The sequence below is a fragment of the Epinephelus moara genome, chromosome 22 (assembly GCF_006386435.1).
Source record: "Epinephelus moara isolate mb chromosome 22, YSFRI_EMoa_1.0, whole genome shotgun sequence".
Lineage (NCBI taxonomy): Eukaryota > Metazoa > Chordata > Actinopteri > Perciformes > Serranidae > Epinephelus > Epinephelus moara.
Genome location: NC_065527.1, coordinates 23,660,857 through 23,679,263, shown reverse-complemented (window position 1 = coordinate 23,679,263; position 18,407 = coordinate 23,660,857). Strand labels below are relative to the sequence as shown.

The window sequence follows — 18,407 nt, the reverse complement described above, 5'->3', positions numbered from 1 at the left end:
TGCTGCAAATCGTGAGCCGGCTGCGGAGCTCAGTGCTGCACCGCATCCTGTCTAAACAGCCAGTGAACATGGCTCCGAAAGGATGCAGGCAGCGTTTCCCGGTGCTTCATGGCTGTTTGCAATGGTGCCATCTCATCATCATCTAGACTTAGTCATAGAAAAAAGGTCATTGGCTGTCATAGTTTTCATTAATTAAATTAAGACTGCAGCCAGGTGAACTATGATGAGATCTGTAACAGCCTCTCAGCGTTTATCAACTTGATCCTTTGATTAGGCGTTTTGTTTATGTTTAGTAATATGTTTATTGATTAATAACAAGTCTGCTCATTTGCCGAGCCGTGCTGGTTGTAACTGATGATAATTGCTTATAAGGAGGCCTACAAGTAATTATCTGTTTTATAAATAAATTTATTGATTTCTTTTAAATTAATTTCCCAGAGCCCAAGGTGATGTTTTCAATTTGCTTGACTATCAGTCAAACTTTGAAGACATTCAATTCTAGAAAACAAAAGCAGCAAATACTCAAAACTGTGAAGCTGAAACCTAAAAGATTTGGGCATTTTTGCTTAATTAATTGACTTCATTGAATATTATTCACAGAGTAATATTCTGCCAACTATCAGCTCTACTTACAAGAACAGTTAACACAATAAATGAGGTGGTTTACGATTATACAAAACCATGTGAGCAGACGTACAGACCTGTGTATGTGAGATAGATCACAGTGAGGAAGACCACGCCAGCAGCGAGAGAGACTCCAAGGAAGAAAAGTGTCTGGAACTCCTGTCTGGTCAGCCTGTCCTTCAGGTACTGCAGGAAGGCATAGGCTTGGAGAAGTGCAAACACACCTGAGAAAGAAGCCACAGACACAAACATAAGAACGAGCAAACATACAAAAGAAACTCACACTGAGTGTTTGAGGAGGCCCTGATTCATGTTCCTTCCTGCAGGGTACAAAGCAGGTTTACGTGGTTACGAAGCGCCGTTGTCAGTTTGGCAGAATCCTCGACAAAGCAGTTTGCGATAGCCCCTTTGGCTGTTCATGCAGATGTGAAAGACAAATACTGCGGGACAACATATTTCAAATGCATGAGACAGATCTGTGTGAATAAGCCCTTCTCTTTCCCTCGCCTTGCCTTTCTTTTTTCGCAGCCCCTTCGGTCACACTTCTCTCCCCCGTTCCTTTGCTCTGTCACTTTCTCAGCGCCTGTTTCTCCAGTGCGTCTTCTTTGTTTGTCTGGTGAATTCGATATAAAAAATGTAAAAGGGTCCTGGTTTCCCTCCCTTTCGTCACCTCCCATCCTTTGACAAATCTTGTGTGAAATCGCCCCTACTCCTGCGCTAGCACCACCACCGCCCACAGCAGGTCTCACCCATTTCCAAGGTTAAGCCTGTCTCCTGGAGAGCCGCCATGGTGCTAACACGCTTGTCAGTCTATGCCACCCCACCTGCCTGCCTCAGGGGCTGACATCTCAACGGTACCGACAGGTCCGCGGCTCTGTCACTCTCTTCCTGTCTCCCACTGTGCTCCCTGAATGCTACCACCAGATGTTCTGAGCAGCTGCTACCCCAGCGACATAAAAACACACTCAGAGAGAGCGGGGAGCCAAAAACAGAGAGAGGCAGAGATGATTTTTGGTGGTGCATTTTTTTCAAAGCCTCTCATAATACTGTTTGTGTTGTCGACACACAGGAAAACAGGGACACTTCAACGTAAGCCTGCTGCAGTGTTAAGAGAATTCTCAAAAGAAAAAGAAAAAGAAAAAAAAGGTGCTGCTCGGCTTCCTGAAGCTGCCAACGACAGTCCTCTCCCAATCTGGATGTAAATGAACACAAGAATCATGAACATACATAAGCACCCATCCGTGCTGTCAGGCAGCAGATGGGCCCACTCTTGAGTGGAGAAACTGAACAAGCTTTAATAAACTACCCACAAGCCAAAAATGAAAAGTACTTAAAGAGCTAAACCCATATGGGTGGCTCGTGAAGTTGCTTACTTATTTCTATTTTGTAAATATATTCTGAGAAGGTCACGTGTTCCTCTACACACAGAGCATGACTAACACTGTCAGCACGGGGAGGGGGGGATTCAATTCCCAATGCAGCCAAACTATCTTAAACTGTGTGCATCCTCGGTACTGTAAGGTGCTTTGGATAACAAGCAGGTGGCTTATGTAAAGTCACACCTTTAATACATGAACTGCAGCAGTCAACCTGAACCTTTCCCTTGTGTTGCAGCATACATTTGTTGGCAGGGTCAGGGCAGGGCGTTTATCAATGCGTCCTTGTATAGAACCCAGACCGTCTGTGCAATATAACTTTAAATAGGAATTTTCCATAAAGTAATAAAAATGCAAATAATTTCAGTGTAACTCGAGGTGTACATTATAACACGGATTTTAGCAAAGATAAATGTAGCGTTAAAGGGACAGTTCACCCCTTATGAAAAATACACATTTTTATTCTTACTTGTAGTGCTGTTTATCAGTCTAGATTGTTTTGGCGAGAGTTGCGGAGTGCGTGAGATACTGGCCATAGAGATGTCTGCCTTCTCTCCAATATAATGGAACTAGATGGCACTCAGGTTGTGGTGCTCAAAGAGCCAAAAAAATACATTTGAAAAACTCAACAGCAATGTGTCTTTCCAGAAACCATGTTTCATGTTGGAACGCTTTTCTTTCTACTCAACTACAACCACCAACCTTATCACCACGCGTAAGATAGTATACTGGTGGTTTCTACTGCTAGCTAACTTAGAACCACTGAGCTAGCTAACGTCACAGCTCATCCAAAGAAGACGCCATTAAGTGTACAACTCTTACAAGCCCGAGCCTGTAGTCCATGAGTAGATGCACACTTCCTTCTGTGCAGTGATACAATTGGTGGGTGCAGTTCGGTAAAAAGAAAATAGCTCCTACATGAAACTGCTCACAACAAAATCTGTGGATTATCTTGAATAACTGGGTCATGATTTTCTAAAAGAGACATTGCTTTTGAGTTTTTTAGAGGTATTTTCAGGCCCGTTGAGCACCACAAGCTGAGTGTCATCGACTTCCATTATATTAGAGAGAAGGCAGACATTGCTACGGCCGATCTCTCCAACACTCTGAAGCTCATCCCAAAACAATCTAGATTGATTAACAGCACTACAGGTAAGAGGTAAAATATGAATTACTGATTTGGGGTCGAATCGTCTCTTTAAACCTGTATTAAATTATTTTTTTGGCCATTGCACAGTTGTGTTTGTAGCCACCTGATGAGTATAATTCCAATATTCACACTTCAACTTCCACTTGCACTTGCAGAATCAGGCAGATACATTCCCCAGGAAATGCTGACTTCATCACTGCACTCTAAATGGCAATTTTCTTGAAGGGAACACTAGAGGAATGCAGGATCAGCCACCCTGGAGGTAGAGAGGATGGGACTTACCGGCAGCAGCCATGTGCTCGCTGGTCCTGATCGGCTGGAAGCCAACAAAAGGGATCTGCATCGACAGTACCAGACCCACAATGTAGAAAGTGCTATAAGCTGTAATAGAGAAGAAACAAAACAGGAGACAGAGAGTGGATCAGATAAGAAATAAAAACATGAAAATAAACTATTGCACAACTAAAATCCCCTCTATTCGGATCCACTACTGCAGTTTGGGCCCTACTATGGGAAATCAACCTCAATAGAGGTATTTAAAGTCTATTGATTTTCACTGTCGCACCTCAGAGGGAGTAAATACAAAATACCTAATCTAATGTCATTTACTGAGAAAATGGGAGCTGGCTCGGTGCAGTGTGGCGGGGAGGCCTGAAGTGAGACGATGGTGCTGAGAACAGTGCAACTCCCACCTTTATAGCTGGGGGGAACCGATTCGCAGGCGCACCAGCTTAATTAAGATTTCATACTCTTCCTGAAGAGTGTGCCTCGTTTTTGAAGTAGTTGTGACTGCCCTCAGCTATCTCTTTCTCACACATCTGCTATTGACTCAAGACAGAGAGAGATGAATTGTGAGGGAACATAGACTGCGAGGCATTTTATTAAACCGAGAGCTTCTTGCTTTTTTTCTTTTTGTATGTTCCTGTGTAGTGGCTGAGAGACACCTGGCTCTGGAAAGAGGAGCTGTAAGATGTTAAGAGGAGGGAAGGTGAGAACTACAGGACGTGCCTGAAGTCCTAATGTCTCTTCTGTCAACAGAATATGCCTACTAGGGCTGACACCCTCTGGTCAGTTGGTCGATATGTCCTTGTCCGACCATATTCTCATTGGTTGGACAATCACTGGTGTTATTTTCATAAGGCTGTGTTTCCACCAAGATGTTTTTTCCCCAACCTAAAACAATAGTTGTTGTTCAGCACTTGTACATGTATGTGCGGGCTGGTCATTGTCCCACCCCTCCTCCAGCGAGACTGGACAACTGGGTAAAGAGTTACAGTGATGAGCGCAGCGTTTTGCACGAAGTTCAAAGTTTTTTAACTTTCATTTTTCAAACATGGAAAAAATGATTTATTTTACGAAGTCTCTGAAAAGATACCACAGTTTAAGGCTGGATTACAAAGCTTCTGAACAGGAAACACTTGCAACCAAGCCCTTGTTGGAGTGGCACAAGGGCTGACATTAGCCTCTGGGCAAAAAAAGGTAGGTTTCTCTATATGACATTGTCGACCCCAGAGTCAACTTCTACGGCGTCCACTATAGCCTTGTTTCCACCAGGCAGTCTGGCTCAGTTTAGTTCAGTTCAGTTCATCCCACATTGGAATGGTTATCTTTGTGAGAAGTTGTGGATGGTACCAATAGAACCACTCCGTACCATCGCCATTTTTTGTCACCCCTATGTTTAGGTAGCAAGTCTTGTGACCCAATACTTGAAACACTTTAGTCTAATGATTGGTCCATACAGAATCAGTATAGAGGTCGGAGCTGGGAATAGCGTCACACCCGACTTGATTGCGTTCCAGTACAAGTCAGAAAACCAAGACATTGTTGGCAATACCAGGAACTGCAGAAATGTAGCTGCTTGTAAACCGCACGAAAATGCTGGCGCCAATAGAAAAGTTGCGTAAAACAGTTGTGTAAGCCGTGGAGATATTGATGGACTCAGACTCCGACACTTCCTGTTGTGATCAACATTCCGAATGACATTTGGATGAGGAAGCAAACGAGTTTGGTGGGACGAAACGGGATCTCCATGACGGTGATAGTGACACACGGACAAGACGACCACAGGGGAGAGGCAGACAGTATTGACACTGAGCAATCACTGAGCGTGTCGACATGTTCAGCTATACCTCAAAGAGACTATCATTTTCATTATTATTAGTATTATTTTCACTTCTACAATTCAAACTGACATAAAAAAAAATGTAAATGTGAAACTGATTTTTTACTTGAAAATGACATTCTCAGACAAAAATAAATTTTCCAAAGCTTTTTGTCCGACATGAAAAAGAGAGTCTCTGTGAATAACGGAGCAGCCATATTGGATTCTGAGTTTGGGGTTGATGAGGTTCCTTTGACTTTCCCAGTTGGACATCTGACTCCAGGGGGCATTCCAGTTGAAGTTTTCAAATGGGAACTCGGAAATTCTGACTACCCAATACAAATGGAACACACTAAATAATACAGGACTTTCTGCGTTGATGGCTCTGTCGGCTTGTCAGTGAGTATTCATTTTGAAAGATCAATGGCCAGTGAGAAAACACCCACATCATCAGTAACTTCATCACTCACTCACTTCATTTTTTATAGGGCTGGCCTTGCCTCTGCAGTCCAGCCAAAAAAGTGGCAGAACTTTGTTTCAGTGCGTTCTGGCAGTACTACACCCTGGTGTCCAACAAGGACTCAATGCACTAATTTGCTTTTATCAAATATCCCATTGAGAGAAACTCCAGCCTGTTCTTTTTCTTCTGAAAATGTCGGCATGCAAATCCATTCCATGGACAATAAATGGGGTGCAGGCGTTCCTCTGCATCACCACTGAAGAGGAAACACAGTAAGAGCTGGACTGAGCAGTGAGTACTGTCTGCAGTGGAAAGGCTAACTAGATCAAGGGTTTAGGTACATGTCAACCATGAATCGCCTTGGTTTCTCATTTGCTACTAAAAGGTACATGAGGTTGCTGGGTGATACTCTGGCTGCAGACATCCTTGAGGGACAATGAAGGTGGAAGGGTATTTTCCACTTCATCTAACAGCCCTGCAACGTCAAGTAGAATTTCATTGTTGGAGAACCGTTTGGAGATAGAGCAGAGGTAGGTCAAAGCCCTCTCACTGTGAAGAGGCCATAATTTATTTTCAGAGCTCTCAAAGACTATGCTTTGCGGTTACAGTGAGTGCAACATATAATCATGTGTAAAGAATACTTGGCATGGTATCATTTTTCTTGACCACAATAGAAGTGCCTGCCGCTAAGCTCGAGCTGACGACAGATGTGTGGAGGGTCTGAGGGATTGAGCTCGAGTTCTCTGAGCCGACAGATAATGTGCTGAAGCTGACACGTGCTCTATGAAACTGGGATGCTCAGTGGAATAACAAGCCTATCCTCTTTACCGGCGCTCTGCCTCTGGTATTTACAATAAATAAATAAATAAATAAATAAATAAAGAGGATCAGGTAGCAGGTGGCTGCATTTACTGTTAAGTGGTGTGTGGGTGTGTGGATGTCTGCACTGCCGATGATGGAATGTGCACGGTTGTGAGAGATGAGCACAGGCATGACTGGGCATTTGAGCTTGTTTCAGGGTCAAATGCTTGGGCGACAACGTTCGGAGACGCATAGGAGGAAGTGGTGGTTTGTCTGTTTATTGCATACATCTCTATTCTAATGAAAGAGGATCTGATAACTGTCAGTTTCCTTTTCGGCGACTGTATGAGGGGGAGGTTTAAACATCAAGTCACATGCTAAAAGTTATTGTGTGGTGTGTGTGTGTGTGTGTGTGTGTGTGTGTGTGTGTGTTTGTGTAGCTTACCGATGTAGACTCTTCTGCTGTAGCGCTGCATCAGCATCAGCACAAAAACATGCAGAGGAATCAGGTTGATAATAAACACATAACCTCCCCATGCTGACACCTAGAAAACACACATACACATAGACATGTCAGTCAGCTTGCTGGGACATAATCCTTTCTCTAAAACAGTCATTTGGAAAGAACTGGTCCGTATGATCAATTATTCTTCTTTTTGTTTTTCAGTTTCAAACGAGGTAACCCTGCTGAGTGGAGACTTTTCTTCTAAAGTGCTACAAATCAGCTCTGCAGGAGAGATGTCAGGTTTGCCTCAGTGACGGAAGCTAATCGAAACCCAAAGTCCTGTTGAGGCACAAAGGGCTTCGCATATTGTCGCTGTATGCTACCTCTTAAAAGCAAGAAGGAATAAATAAAGACAACAAAAACCTTAAAGCATGAGAGTTTGCTGCCCGAACAAGTGACATATTGTAGCTGCTCTGTGATGACTACATCTCCAGCAGTTTTCAGTTTTGTGACGTGCATTTTCCCAATAATCCAACTGGTTTTTAAATGTTTCTGTAGCTTAAAACATCTATATGGAAATGTAAATCAATTTGCAGATTGGTCTGCCACAATGGTGCAATTATGTGTGACTGAAAGTTACTGTAGTTTTTAAATTCAGTGCTGTCTGTTGCCATTTGTTCCCACAGCGTCTACCATCACAATCAATTTTTAACTTCCAGCAACATTGAAAATATTAACTGAATTCCAGCTGTTATAGTTTCCAATTTAACCACTTAACTTCAAATGCTGCCACCACCTCCAAAAAATAGAATTCATGCACAATAGGGCTGCAACTACCAATTATTTTCATTGTCAATTACTCTTTTGATTACTTTACAATTTCTTAGAGCCGAAGGTAATATCTTTAAATGTCTTGTCTGATCAACAGCCCAAAACTGAGAGATAACAGATGGTAACAATAAAATAAAACAGAAAGAAAAGCAGCATTTACTAATATCTGAGATGACTGAAGCATCAAATATCTGGCATATTTACTTTAAGAGCGACTATTATTATGTCGGATGTTCATATTAGACATGGCCAAAGGTTATAATTAGTTAAACAAATGTAAAAGTAATTCCTGTGAGCAAAAACCTCAGGCTTTAGATCGTTTCTAATTTCCAGACAAGATGATGTCAGTTTGTGACGGATGTCTTTATATAGTCATCTGCTACAGGCAGACTACTGCAAGAGTTCGCATTACTTAGACTACACTGCTACATGTAGCTACATGCGATCTACAAGGAAACGTAATCTTGGTTGCTGATGTTGTTAATTTCTACTCCCGTTTTTTTAATCACTTTTAGAAAGTTCTATTATTCTCTGTTACAGTCACTCCCTGGCTGCAACAACTGTGCAGTAACACCGAGAGCGTAGATCATGGATGTATAAAGAGAACTTGATACAGCATTCATTCCTATGAAAGTTGCTCAGTGGTGCATGAAGCCAAAAAAAGTTTAACTTCCGTGTGTACAATTCCACAAATCTTCTGCTCTGTCTCTGTATCATTGGGCATATATAACATAATAGAGACTTCCTGTAGTGGCGTGGCTAACTTCCTGTTCAGCCCTGCACCAACTTGAAAGGGGTTACTCGTGCGGCTCTTCTAAGATTTTCGAAATGTTACCGAATCAAAAGGAGCCAATCCAGATGATGAAACCAGCCATTTCGCAGGGGTTGTGATGTTAAAATAAAAATCTATCCACTGATTTGCAGACATCTCTTTCAAAATGCAAGTCTTTGGCTTCAAAGTCTGGTGCAGTTCTTGGCAGCTTGGCGCAGGTACAGAAGACCTGGAAATGCTGACCAATCAGAGCAGGCTGGGTTTTTTCAGGAGGGGAGCTTTAAGAGACAGGCGCTAAAACGGAGTGTCTCGGACAGAGCGTGAGCACAGGCGTTCCAGCACGGGCAGTATGACGAAAATGAACTGTGAACATTGAAGCATGTGAACCAATAGAAACCCAAAACACAACTATGAACTTGAAAATGAGCTGAATAGATACCCTTAAAATAGAAATAAAGAGTATTTGTCAATCCACTAGTTAACTAATTGTTCCAGCTCCAATATACAAGTAAAAGCAAAAACTGAATATGTGCGGATTGATTTTTAACATTTCAAATAACATAAAAAGATAATCAATCCATATATACGAGCAGCCCTTCTTATATACATGCAGCTCTGCACAAAAGTCACCTCACAAACCTTGCACAGACTCAGTCACGAACGGATGTAAAACCATCCTACTCTTATCGCCTCTTCACTATTAGACACAAGCACACAGCTATAAAAACCTGACGTATATAGGATCTATAAAAACTAGGCAATCATACTTTACATGTTAGGTGTAAAATGTGAGCTGCACCAATAACTTTAAAAGCTTCACTAAAATTATACCTCACCCATTTTTGAGGTCCGCTAAATATCACAGCGCTGGATGTGGGGGCTATAAAACAACTACAAAAACATCACTGACAAGTTTTCAATTGCCTACACTTGACTACAGCAAAGGGCAGATGGAAACGGTGAGAGCACTAGACAGACGGAGAGAGCAGGGAGACGGAGTGTTGAGAGAGAGAAAGCGAGACAGAGGAAGCGAGAAAGAAGAGTAGTAAAGTGCTAGAAAGTGAAACAGAGAAAGAGGGAGAGTGAATTAAACAGGAAAAGGGAATGCATGTACGCAAATTGTTTGATCCTTTATTCGCAGCAGCTTGTCGGAAAGCGCCCCATTGCACCTGCTCAGTACGATGAAAAGAGCATTCATCACGCTTCTGCAATCACAGGAAAAACAAGCACATCATGTCTAATTGATAAAAGCATTAATATGCTACATTAAGGCAGAGAGGGAGAGGAAAAAACTCCTAAATAAGTTCCTCGCTGAATGGTTAGGTGCAATTATCTTTTGGCAGTAGTTTGCATCTGTTCTCTCAGATGGTGACAGCCAATTAGTAGTATGTGAACCGTAACTTGAATGAATACCAGAAACGACTTCAATTTAAGACTCATTTTAAGTGTTGACACAGGGGCGGCTGATCGACTCACTGTTGCTGACTGGCTGAGATCTGACTAAAAATATAACACTCGAAACACAGCGTGCAGAGCTGCTGGCTCCATGGCTGCAATACTGTAACATTTTTCAGTGTCTAGTAATAGAAAGAGAAAATGGGCAATAATTCAAATCACCCCTCTGCATGTGGCCAAAACTAAATGTAATCTACTGCAGGAACCAAACATGCTGTATCTGCAATAAGAGGATGTAGAATCCAGCTCAGTCTAAAAGATACTGTATGTTAGCAGACATGTCTACAAAGGCAAGTCACCCTGCCACTTGACTGTGAAGGTCTGTAAATCACTAAGTATATTTGTGAAATCATGGTGCGCTTTAATTCACAAAAACCATGCCAGCCACACCAGTGTTTTCCAGGGTAAACCTAATAAAAAAGCCTTTTTAAAATATCGATCCCTCTGAGTTAGACTCCCTGGCATCACTGAGGTGCATTATTGACTCAGAGAGTCAAAGTCAACATTATTTTTAAGGCTTGTTTTCCCTTTGGGTACTTAACTGGGCAAAAGCGTAGGAGGCTGCACGCCACGTCAGAGAAAAGGGAAGATAGTGACTGAAAAAATTCCCATAGTCACTGTTTGTAAGCATTCAGGGTAACTCAGAATGGAGATGAGCAGCAGCTGGTGTGATTTACATATTAAATTAAAAGTTAACTAACGTCGTGCTGCAGTTATATAATTTGCCATGTGGGTTTAAAAAATATCAAAATGGTATTAAAGCCAGGTTTAGCAACACTAAGTGAATAATGTGCTTCAGCTGGCATGAGGCAGCCATGTTTGTTTGGCATGAATTGTCATTAAGCACAAAGCTGAATATTTTTATGAATCTGTAGCCATGCTCATTGCTCTCCGAGGCTGTAATTAGGCACGGCTGTGCTACACTCTAATATCAACATGGTAACATTGTCCGGAATACCAATTTTTGGGCATCAAAGCTTCAGTGAGTAATATCTGTAATCAATCGAAGCCTTGAGGATGACAGATGAGGACATACGTCTGACTTTTATTGCACCTAAAACAACCTAACCCTAACCCTAACAACATTAGCCACTTTGTTGCAGGTCGCATTAGCATTAGCCATAATAGCTGGGAAAAAAACCTTTGCAAGACAGCTAAGCCGTTACAGTTGTCAGGTGATTTGTCAAGCTTGTTGTAGATTAGTGCTATGCCAGCTTTCTTCAGCATATCTCACACTTGACTTTTTAAGGGTCTTCTTCACAAATTTTAAACGACTCCACATGCTTGACATTTTCAAGATCTTGCTTGCGTATCTGTGAGCCTGTTACGTGTGGTCATGCTGTTCCAGTTTCAGTAGTGTTGGACTGCTGGTGACGGAGTCACAAAAATATCACCTAAGTTTAAATATCTTTGGCTGAGATTCGATTACTGATTTGGATGTCAATTACCATAGTAACGATCAAAGCTTTTAATGGCCAAAGCATTTGGGTCAGTAAATACAGTAGCTTCCATATGACATGATGATCTCAGCGTCTGTTATTCAGCAAACTCTACAGTGTAACCTGATTGCAGATTTACCTCTTGAATCAACTGAAGGAGAAAAGAACAGGAGAAACGAGCCAGCTGGTCACATTAGAGCACCATGCTAAGATGAATGACCAATACAAAAACCAAAGCTGTGTATGTGTATGTGTGTGTGTGTGTGTGTGTGTATGTGTGTGTACGCACGAACAAGATCTATTTGAAATTATGGTTCTAACAGCCAGCCCTTTGCCCGAGCCACAGGCTAACAGCGGAGGGCAGGAATCCGAAAATGTTTGGAGCAAAGTCTTTTAGCTGTTATCGCTCTGTGCATTTCATACTGGGCTTATCTGATGACCACAGGGCCGCACTGAAGAGGATATAGAGAACACAGCATGCAACAGGGAGGAAGGTTTTACTGTGTGTGTGTCTGTGTGCATCTATATGTGTGCACAAGTGTTTACAGCCTGCCTATGCACGCCTTTTTGGCGTTGTTCGGTTCATTTATGAAAATAAATATGATTTCTGTTCTCTTTGTGTGTCCATATTCACTGACTGCTCCCTCTCCTCTCTCCAAGCAGCAGTGATGGTTCATTAAGAAGACTTTAAAATGACATTAAAAACAAGGACTCTTAATGAGCGAGGGTCGACAGAAAGGTTTCAGTTGCAACACAGGCTGCTCTTTGAATTCACATTAGATTCCACTGTTAGGCAGCACCTCTGTATGTGTGTATGTCTGCACATGACTCAGACGGTGATCACTCCAAGGCAACAACGCCTTGGCATGGGCTGTTTATTAACCTAATCTTTGCCTGAACCCCGAGATTAAACTTACAGATGATGTCATTCCTAACTGCAACTTCAGAGATGTTTTTTTCATAAACTCAAAAAGGTGCACTTAGATTTTTTGCTCCTTATACTGCTGACACATCGCTACTGCCAGACTTTGACTCCAAATGACCTCACCTGCGCAAGATAGCAGCGGCCGTACCCGGGATTTTTTAGCCTTATTTATGTACAGTGGGAGGAGGCGGAGACATGTTGTACATCTTTATATAAAGTCGCTGGGCTGTACTTGTGCTTAATGCTAACATTAGCATGCTAACATGGTCACAATGACAATGCTATCGTGCTGATATTCAGCAGGTATAATATTTACCATGTCCAGCATCTAAGTTTATCAATGTTAGCATGCTAATATGTATTAATTAGCACAAAAAACAAAGTACAGCTAAGGCTGATGGGAATGTCTTTGCAAGTATTTGGTTGCAAAGTCAAAACTTTGATTTATGGAAATTCATTGGAAATCTGCTGACATTTTACTTACAACCAAAAATGTCAATATGTTGCCGCGAGAGGTAAAGTCAGCTAATCGCCAAAGTCATTAGGCACATCTTTACTGAAACATGAATGTGCCAATCCATCAAGTAGACGTTGGCATTATGACAGGTGAACACTTTGACTAGCTGATGGCATTAGAAGGCCTCACACTCTGGGGAACATGAACATCTGTACATACTTTCAGAGCAATCCATCCAGCTGTTGAGACATTTCAGTCTGGACCAAAGCAGAGGACAGACCGACCATTGACATCCCTAGAGCCACACTGCTAGCATGGCTAAAATGTTAAACAAAGTGAAATCTATTTAACAATCACCTGAGGAGCCTTGTGTTCAGGGCATTTAATCAATAGTTGATTAAGCAGAGCAGCTTTTGGTGTGCCCTGACGTTACTGGTTGTGCTGATAGAGGGGACTCTGGAGGGTTTAGAGAGAAAAGTAAGCCAAAGCTTTGGGAATAAGAAGTGCTGTGCATCTGCTTTTGCTCTGTCCGCTGTTCTCCCCTCGCTGCACCCCTACCCACTCTACCCTCACCCCTGGAGGGATGAAAGGAGGATGTTGCGCAGCTACCCAGAATGGCTCCTGTGGCTCCTGTCCATCAGTAGGGTCCTGCTGCTCTGATCCTCTTCTTAATCTTGTCCTTCTCCGTCCTCTCCCTCCTGATTATGCCAATATCCAGGCAGGGGATCTGTCCCTCTCTGTCTCCATATCTGCTTTACGAGTGTCACATTCGATTAAGCCCCACAGGAAAATGTAGCCTTGGCTATATCCTGATTAAAGTGACAGCATAAGGTGATAAAAAAAAAAAAGGTATGGGTGGGTCAACGAGTGGATACGGCACTTTGTGTGCTGGACCAGAAGGAGACGGGGGGGGGGCGTTTGAGAGGTTGGTGGTGCTGATGGAGACATACAAGCCTAGTTGGCTGCTCACTGCTGGAGGACTCATCTGCAACAGTGGGTGGGCTGCGGTTGCAGTACAGAGGAACATCACATCGCTGACGGGGGGTGTAAAGGAGAGAAAGTGGTAATAAGGAGAACGAAGCATGGAGACTCTATGTTCCCGATCCTTCTGACGAGGACAGTGAGGAAGTTACACATCACAACATATTCTCTCACCTGTCTTATCGTTCTGCATTTCTCTCCGTCTCTGTCCAGTCTATCCTGTTCTCCCCTTATCTTTCCACACCTCTCTCCCTTTGTCTCTGCCTGTCTCCATTCTCTGTTTGGTCTCCTATTCTATTCATCTTTCCATCAGTCCCCTATCTCCCCAATCCTCTCTACGCCCCCTCGGACACTGTGGCCCAGTGTGATCGATGAAGCTGGATCTCGGTAATCTGTTTCATTTGATATCTGTCTCACTGCCAGCCACAGAGATTTAGCCAGGAATGAGCAAGAAGCTGGAGATTTTCATAGGCGCTCACGCTCCCTCACACACACATGCAAACAATCTGTCGCTGAGGCAGTGAGCCCGGATCGTCTTTTTATCTCATCTCTCTCATCAATCCCCTGATGGGCTTGTGCCTGAATTCATAAATAATGCAGACAACACTGGCGAAACTGCTCCTCCTTTTTTGCCATGCCTTGGCCATGTCCATGCTGGACACAGGACAATCGCTCCCATCACTACCATCTCAGGAGTTAATTACCAAGAAGCAGATCTGAATTTGAAACCAGCTCCAAATACATATAAAGTGGGATTTGTTGAGAGAACTCTGAAAGGCAAAATGTTTAAAAATGGCAGACCAGAGCAAGAGCTACTTTACAAAAGACAGTTGCAAAATATGGCAATAACTTCATAGTTGAGACGAAGTCTGACTAAAATGACAAAGCGTTTCCTGCAGCAGTGTATGAGAGCACAGCGTTTTTGATGTCCACTCTTGTCATCATAGTGCCGCAAAATCAGTTAGTGCCAGCGTGTTCAACTCGAGTAAGGACAAAGTACAAACCAGTGAAAGTTCTTTGTGAATGCCAAAATACAGAGTCTTTCTTCTTACATTTCAACTGAGAAGAATTACAAAATCCCTTGTTGCTTGTGTAGAATGATTGTTTGTGGCAGAGAGTTTTGCTTGTATAAACAGTACTTTGGTGTCCTCTCTTACCCAAATAATAGGACAAGAAATGGTCAGAGAGAAACTGGAACCAGAATTGATCAACATCTACATTATACCCAACCTTAACTCTGTGGTCTGTTGTTTTCACAAAAGGGCAGTTGGTTGCAAAGCAGTGAAACAGAAACACAAACAATATATAAGTCAAATAAAAAATAAGAAGACCCTATAAAAGCAAAGAGTACAGTGTAGTTCAATTATACCAGAAAAAATAAAGATGAGAATAACAAGTCATAATCTAGTCTTGACTTATAATTCCCACTGAGCTAAAAAAAAAACACTGTTTGTGTCAGTGTTCGTGTGTGTGCTATTCTCACCATGTAGAAATAGGAGAGACAACAACCAATGGTCCAAAATACTGAGCCCGTCTTCACTGATTTCACCTGCAAGAGAGAGGGAGAGTCACAGCAGTGTGTTATAAATAAATATCCATATATGCATCAACATCAAATTAGACATGCAGACCCACAGTTTGTGTATTAGGGACAGTAGAAACTAAAGCACCCTTGGATGCATATTCTCTGTCAAAGATGACCTGATGGCATCTGGACTGAGTGCAGGCGGGTTCACTTTAGTTGTTTGCTGAAACATCATAGTCTTATTGAAAGTTTTGTTTATACTGTGATTCACCACATTTAAGACTAAAGCGTGATTTATTGTTGTGCGTCACCTCAATGCAGAGCCTACGGCGTAGCCTATGCACGTGGCCTTCACTGTTGTGAGCATTTATACTTGTGCGGAGGTGTGTCTGTGTCACTCTGCAGTTACACCTCTAAAACACAAACATGGCTTAATTGCAACAGTTTCAAACACAAGTCCACAAATCAGCTTCACTATAACTCGCAGCATTCACAGACAAAGCACATTTTCCCCACAAATACAACATGCTAATGATTTTAGCACAAGCCTACGGCATTTTACATTGTATAAATTAGCCTAGCAACTAGCAAACTTTTCCTCTTCTCATATGAAGCCAGGGACAACAGCAACATTTAACAAAGGTAACAGCACATAATTTGGCTCCTTTACAACTCACAAGATTCACTGACAAAACAACTGTCACACTAAACACGTTTTCCAAACAAATATAACACACTAACGTTATTAGCACAAGCCTATGGCATTTTACATTGTATAAATTAGCCTAGCGACAAGCGGAGATTTCCTCTGCTCATATGAAGCCAGGATAAATCCCTGAAGAATAAATCACACACAAGACTTAAAATGCTATTTTTGTGGAGGCTTTATTGTCTTCACAATTTATTGTTTCTTATCTGTGAAATTAAGGTAAATAAAAGCTTTGTTTCCTCTGAGGAAAATGGTTTCAGCTTACAATAACAGACAGGAGGTCTGCCTCACCTTAACATGTAGTTAAATTTCTGGGGAGGTGCACGTCAGGCTACAGCATAAGGTATGTCGTAGGTACGGTGACGATTCGACGTAGAAGTATAAATTCATTTTTAAGACAAATGTAACATAAAAATGTGTATTATAAACTTGTAATAACACACAAAAAAATCATATTTTGTGCATCAAGTCAGAAATCCTTCCCAATCATCACCTACGTCCCACTAGAAGTGTGTGGTGGTGTACAAGAGACTCCCCTCTGCCTATATTTTCGTTTTCTTAATTTCATATGCTCAGGACGTTCCTGGGCACAATGTGCAGGGAAAGTCCAGACTTTATGAAAAGGTAGCGACCAGGTGGAAGACCGTAAGCCACACACATCTCAGAGAAGGCTTTGAAAATCGAGGACACAGCACTGACAAATTCAAATACAGCAAGGCAGAACGCCAAGCAGACAAAGCTGGTGTTGGCTTTCACTTTCACTAGCAATACTGTTTACAAACAGTAGCCAACAATTCCTGCATAGTATGCCTTTAAAAAGCAGTTTAATGATCATAGCAGATGTAGAACAGACAGCTGTGGTGAGAGAGCGGATGAGGGGAGAGCAGTTCAGACTAGACCAATGAAAACATCTTGTAAACAAGCTCTCCTTCCCCTGCCACAGGCCGATAAAGTGTGTACACATTAACATTCAAAAACACACTGAGATAATGACAAAGTTGCAAGTAAACACACACACACAGATGCACTTAACAGTGTGCTTTCAAAAGTGTCAAACTCAGGGAGAGTACCAGTGACAAAGTGGGGGAGAGGAGCTTGGTAAGAAGCTTGATCGCATCCAATAATGCCTGAGATTTGCTGATGAGGGAGAATCAATGATCGCTGGACCAAGGTGGTCCCGCCTCGCCTGAATACCCAGCAGAGCTTCACAGACAGACTCCTGGATTAATTAACTGCACAGATAGACTCACAGACACCGCTTTATACTGTGGGTGCATGCAGAAACACAAAAATAAACTGTCCTTAAGCAGTGCTTTCCCTCTGTGCTGAGGTGGGCCACAGTAAGTAGGTCTGTGGTGACCTGATTATCTCTCTCCTATAGGAAGGTGAAACTTTTGCTGTTCCAGAGCCTTGCTGCTCTGCATGGTTTAAGGTGTTGTTATGGATCCCACAACTTTTCTTGGCAGGTCCCTTCCTACTGTGCTGTGATTGACTAGCACTGGCCATAACCATGATCTCTTTGCCCTAACTCTACCTGCCTCTGATCTTGAAGTGTCGACATGACGTGTACTAGCCAACACAACTAGGGTTGGGTACCAAACCTTTAAGGTTAAGACTGAATTACATCAGCACTACCGAGTACCAACTCATGTTAAATCAATAGGTGTCAAATCTGACAGATCTATTTGTCATTTTAACCCAAACCACAATTTCTTCCTAACTTTAACCAAGACAGACAGTGAAGCTGGCAAAGGAGATCCACAGAGCTGCCGGGTTCAGACGGGAGGCGTAAACAATATAACATGTCCCAAAACTGGTAAGCTCCACTGGCCAGCGACAGAGCTTCGCCAGCTTTGTAGTGAGCCGACACTATTGCTGTAGCGCTGATCTGCATCAACAGTTTCAACACATACTTATTTCACATACACACACACACTAGGGCTGGACGATATACCGACTATGTACGATATATCGATATATTTTCAAGCAAGATATAGATTGAGACAATACCATTTATATCAATATAGGGTCAAGCTGCGTTACATAAGCATACCAGTGTCCAGCTCTCCTCTGTCACACTCTCTGCACAGATCCATCAACACTCAGAGACACATAGCTGCTCCTGTGTATAATCTGTCTGTTAGTTAGTCTACAGTGCCACATCGGTCTATATGTTGAACAAGCTACGCTAAATCAGTCTGTGAGATGAATCAAATTATGGCAGTAGCACACGTGCAGTCCAGCGCTGCTACTTTGTGTGCGAGGTGGATCTTAGCACATCGCTGTTCTTGTTGGTAGTTGTAGTCTGTTTTGTGACATTGAGACAGTGCCTGGATGCAGGCGACAGAAGTGTTTT

General features: G+C 42.4%; 1 protein-coding gene across 1 annotated transcript in view; it reads right to left on the bottom strand.

The window, feature by feature from the left end:
* The window catches only part of LOC126384297 (dolichyl-diphosphooligosaccharide--protein glycosyltransferase subunit STT3B), a 117,317-nt gene that overhangs the window by 29,912 nt on the left and 68,998 nt on the right, over positions 1 to 18,407 (bottom strand). The window contains exons 4-7 of the mRNA XM_050035267.1: positions 15,301 to 15,366; positions 6,958 to 7,057; positions 3,433 to 3,531; positions 702 to 848 (exon numbers count right to left, since the gene is read on the bottom strand). Coding sequence (XP_049891224.1) covers positions 702 to 848; positions 3,433 to 3,531; positions 6,958 to 7,057; positions 15,301 to 15,366 — 412 coding nt within the window. The remainder of the gene's footprint in view (positions 1 to 701; positions 849 to 3,432; positions 3,532 to 6,957; positions 7,058 to 15,300; positions 15,367 to 18,407) is intronic.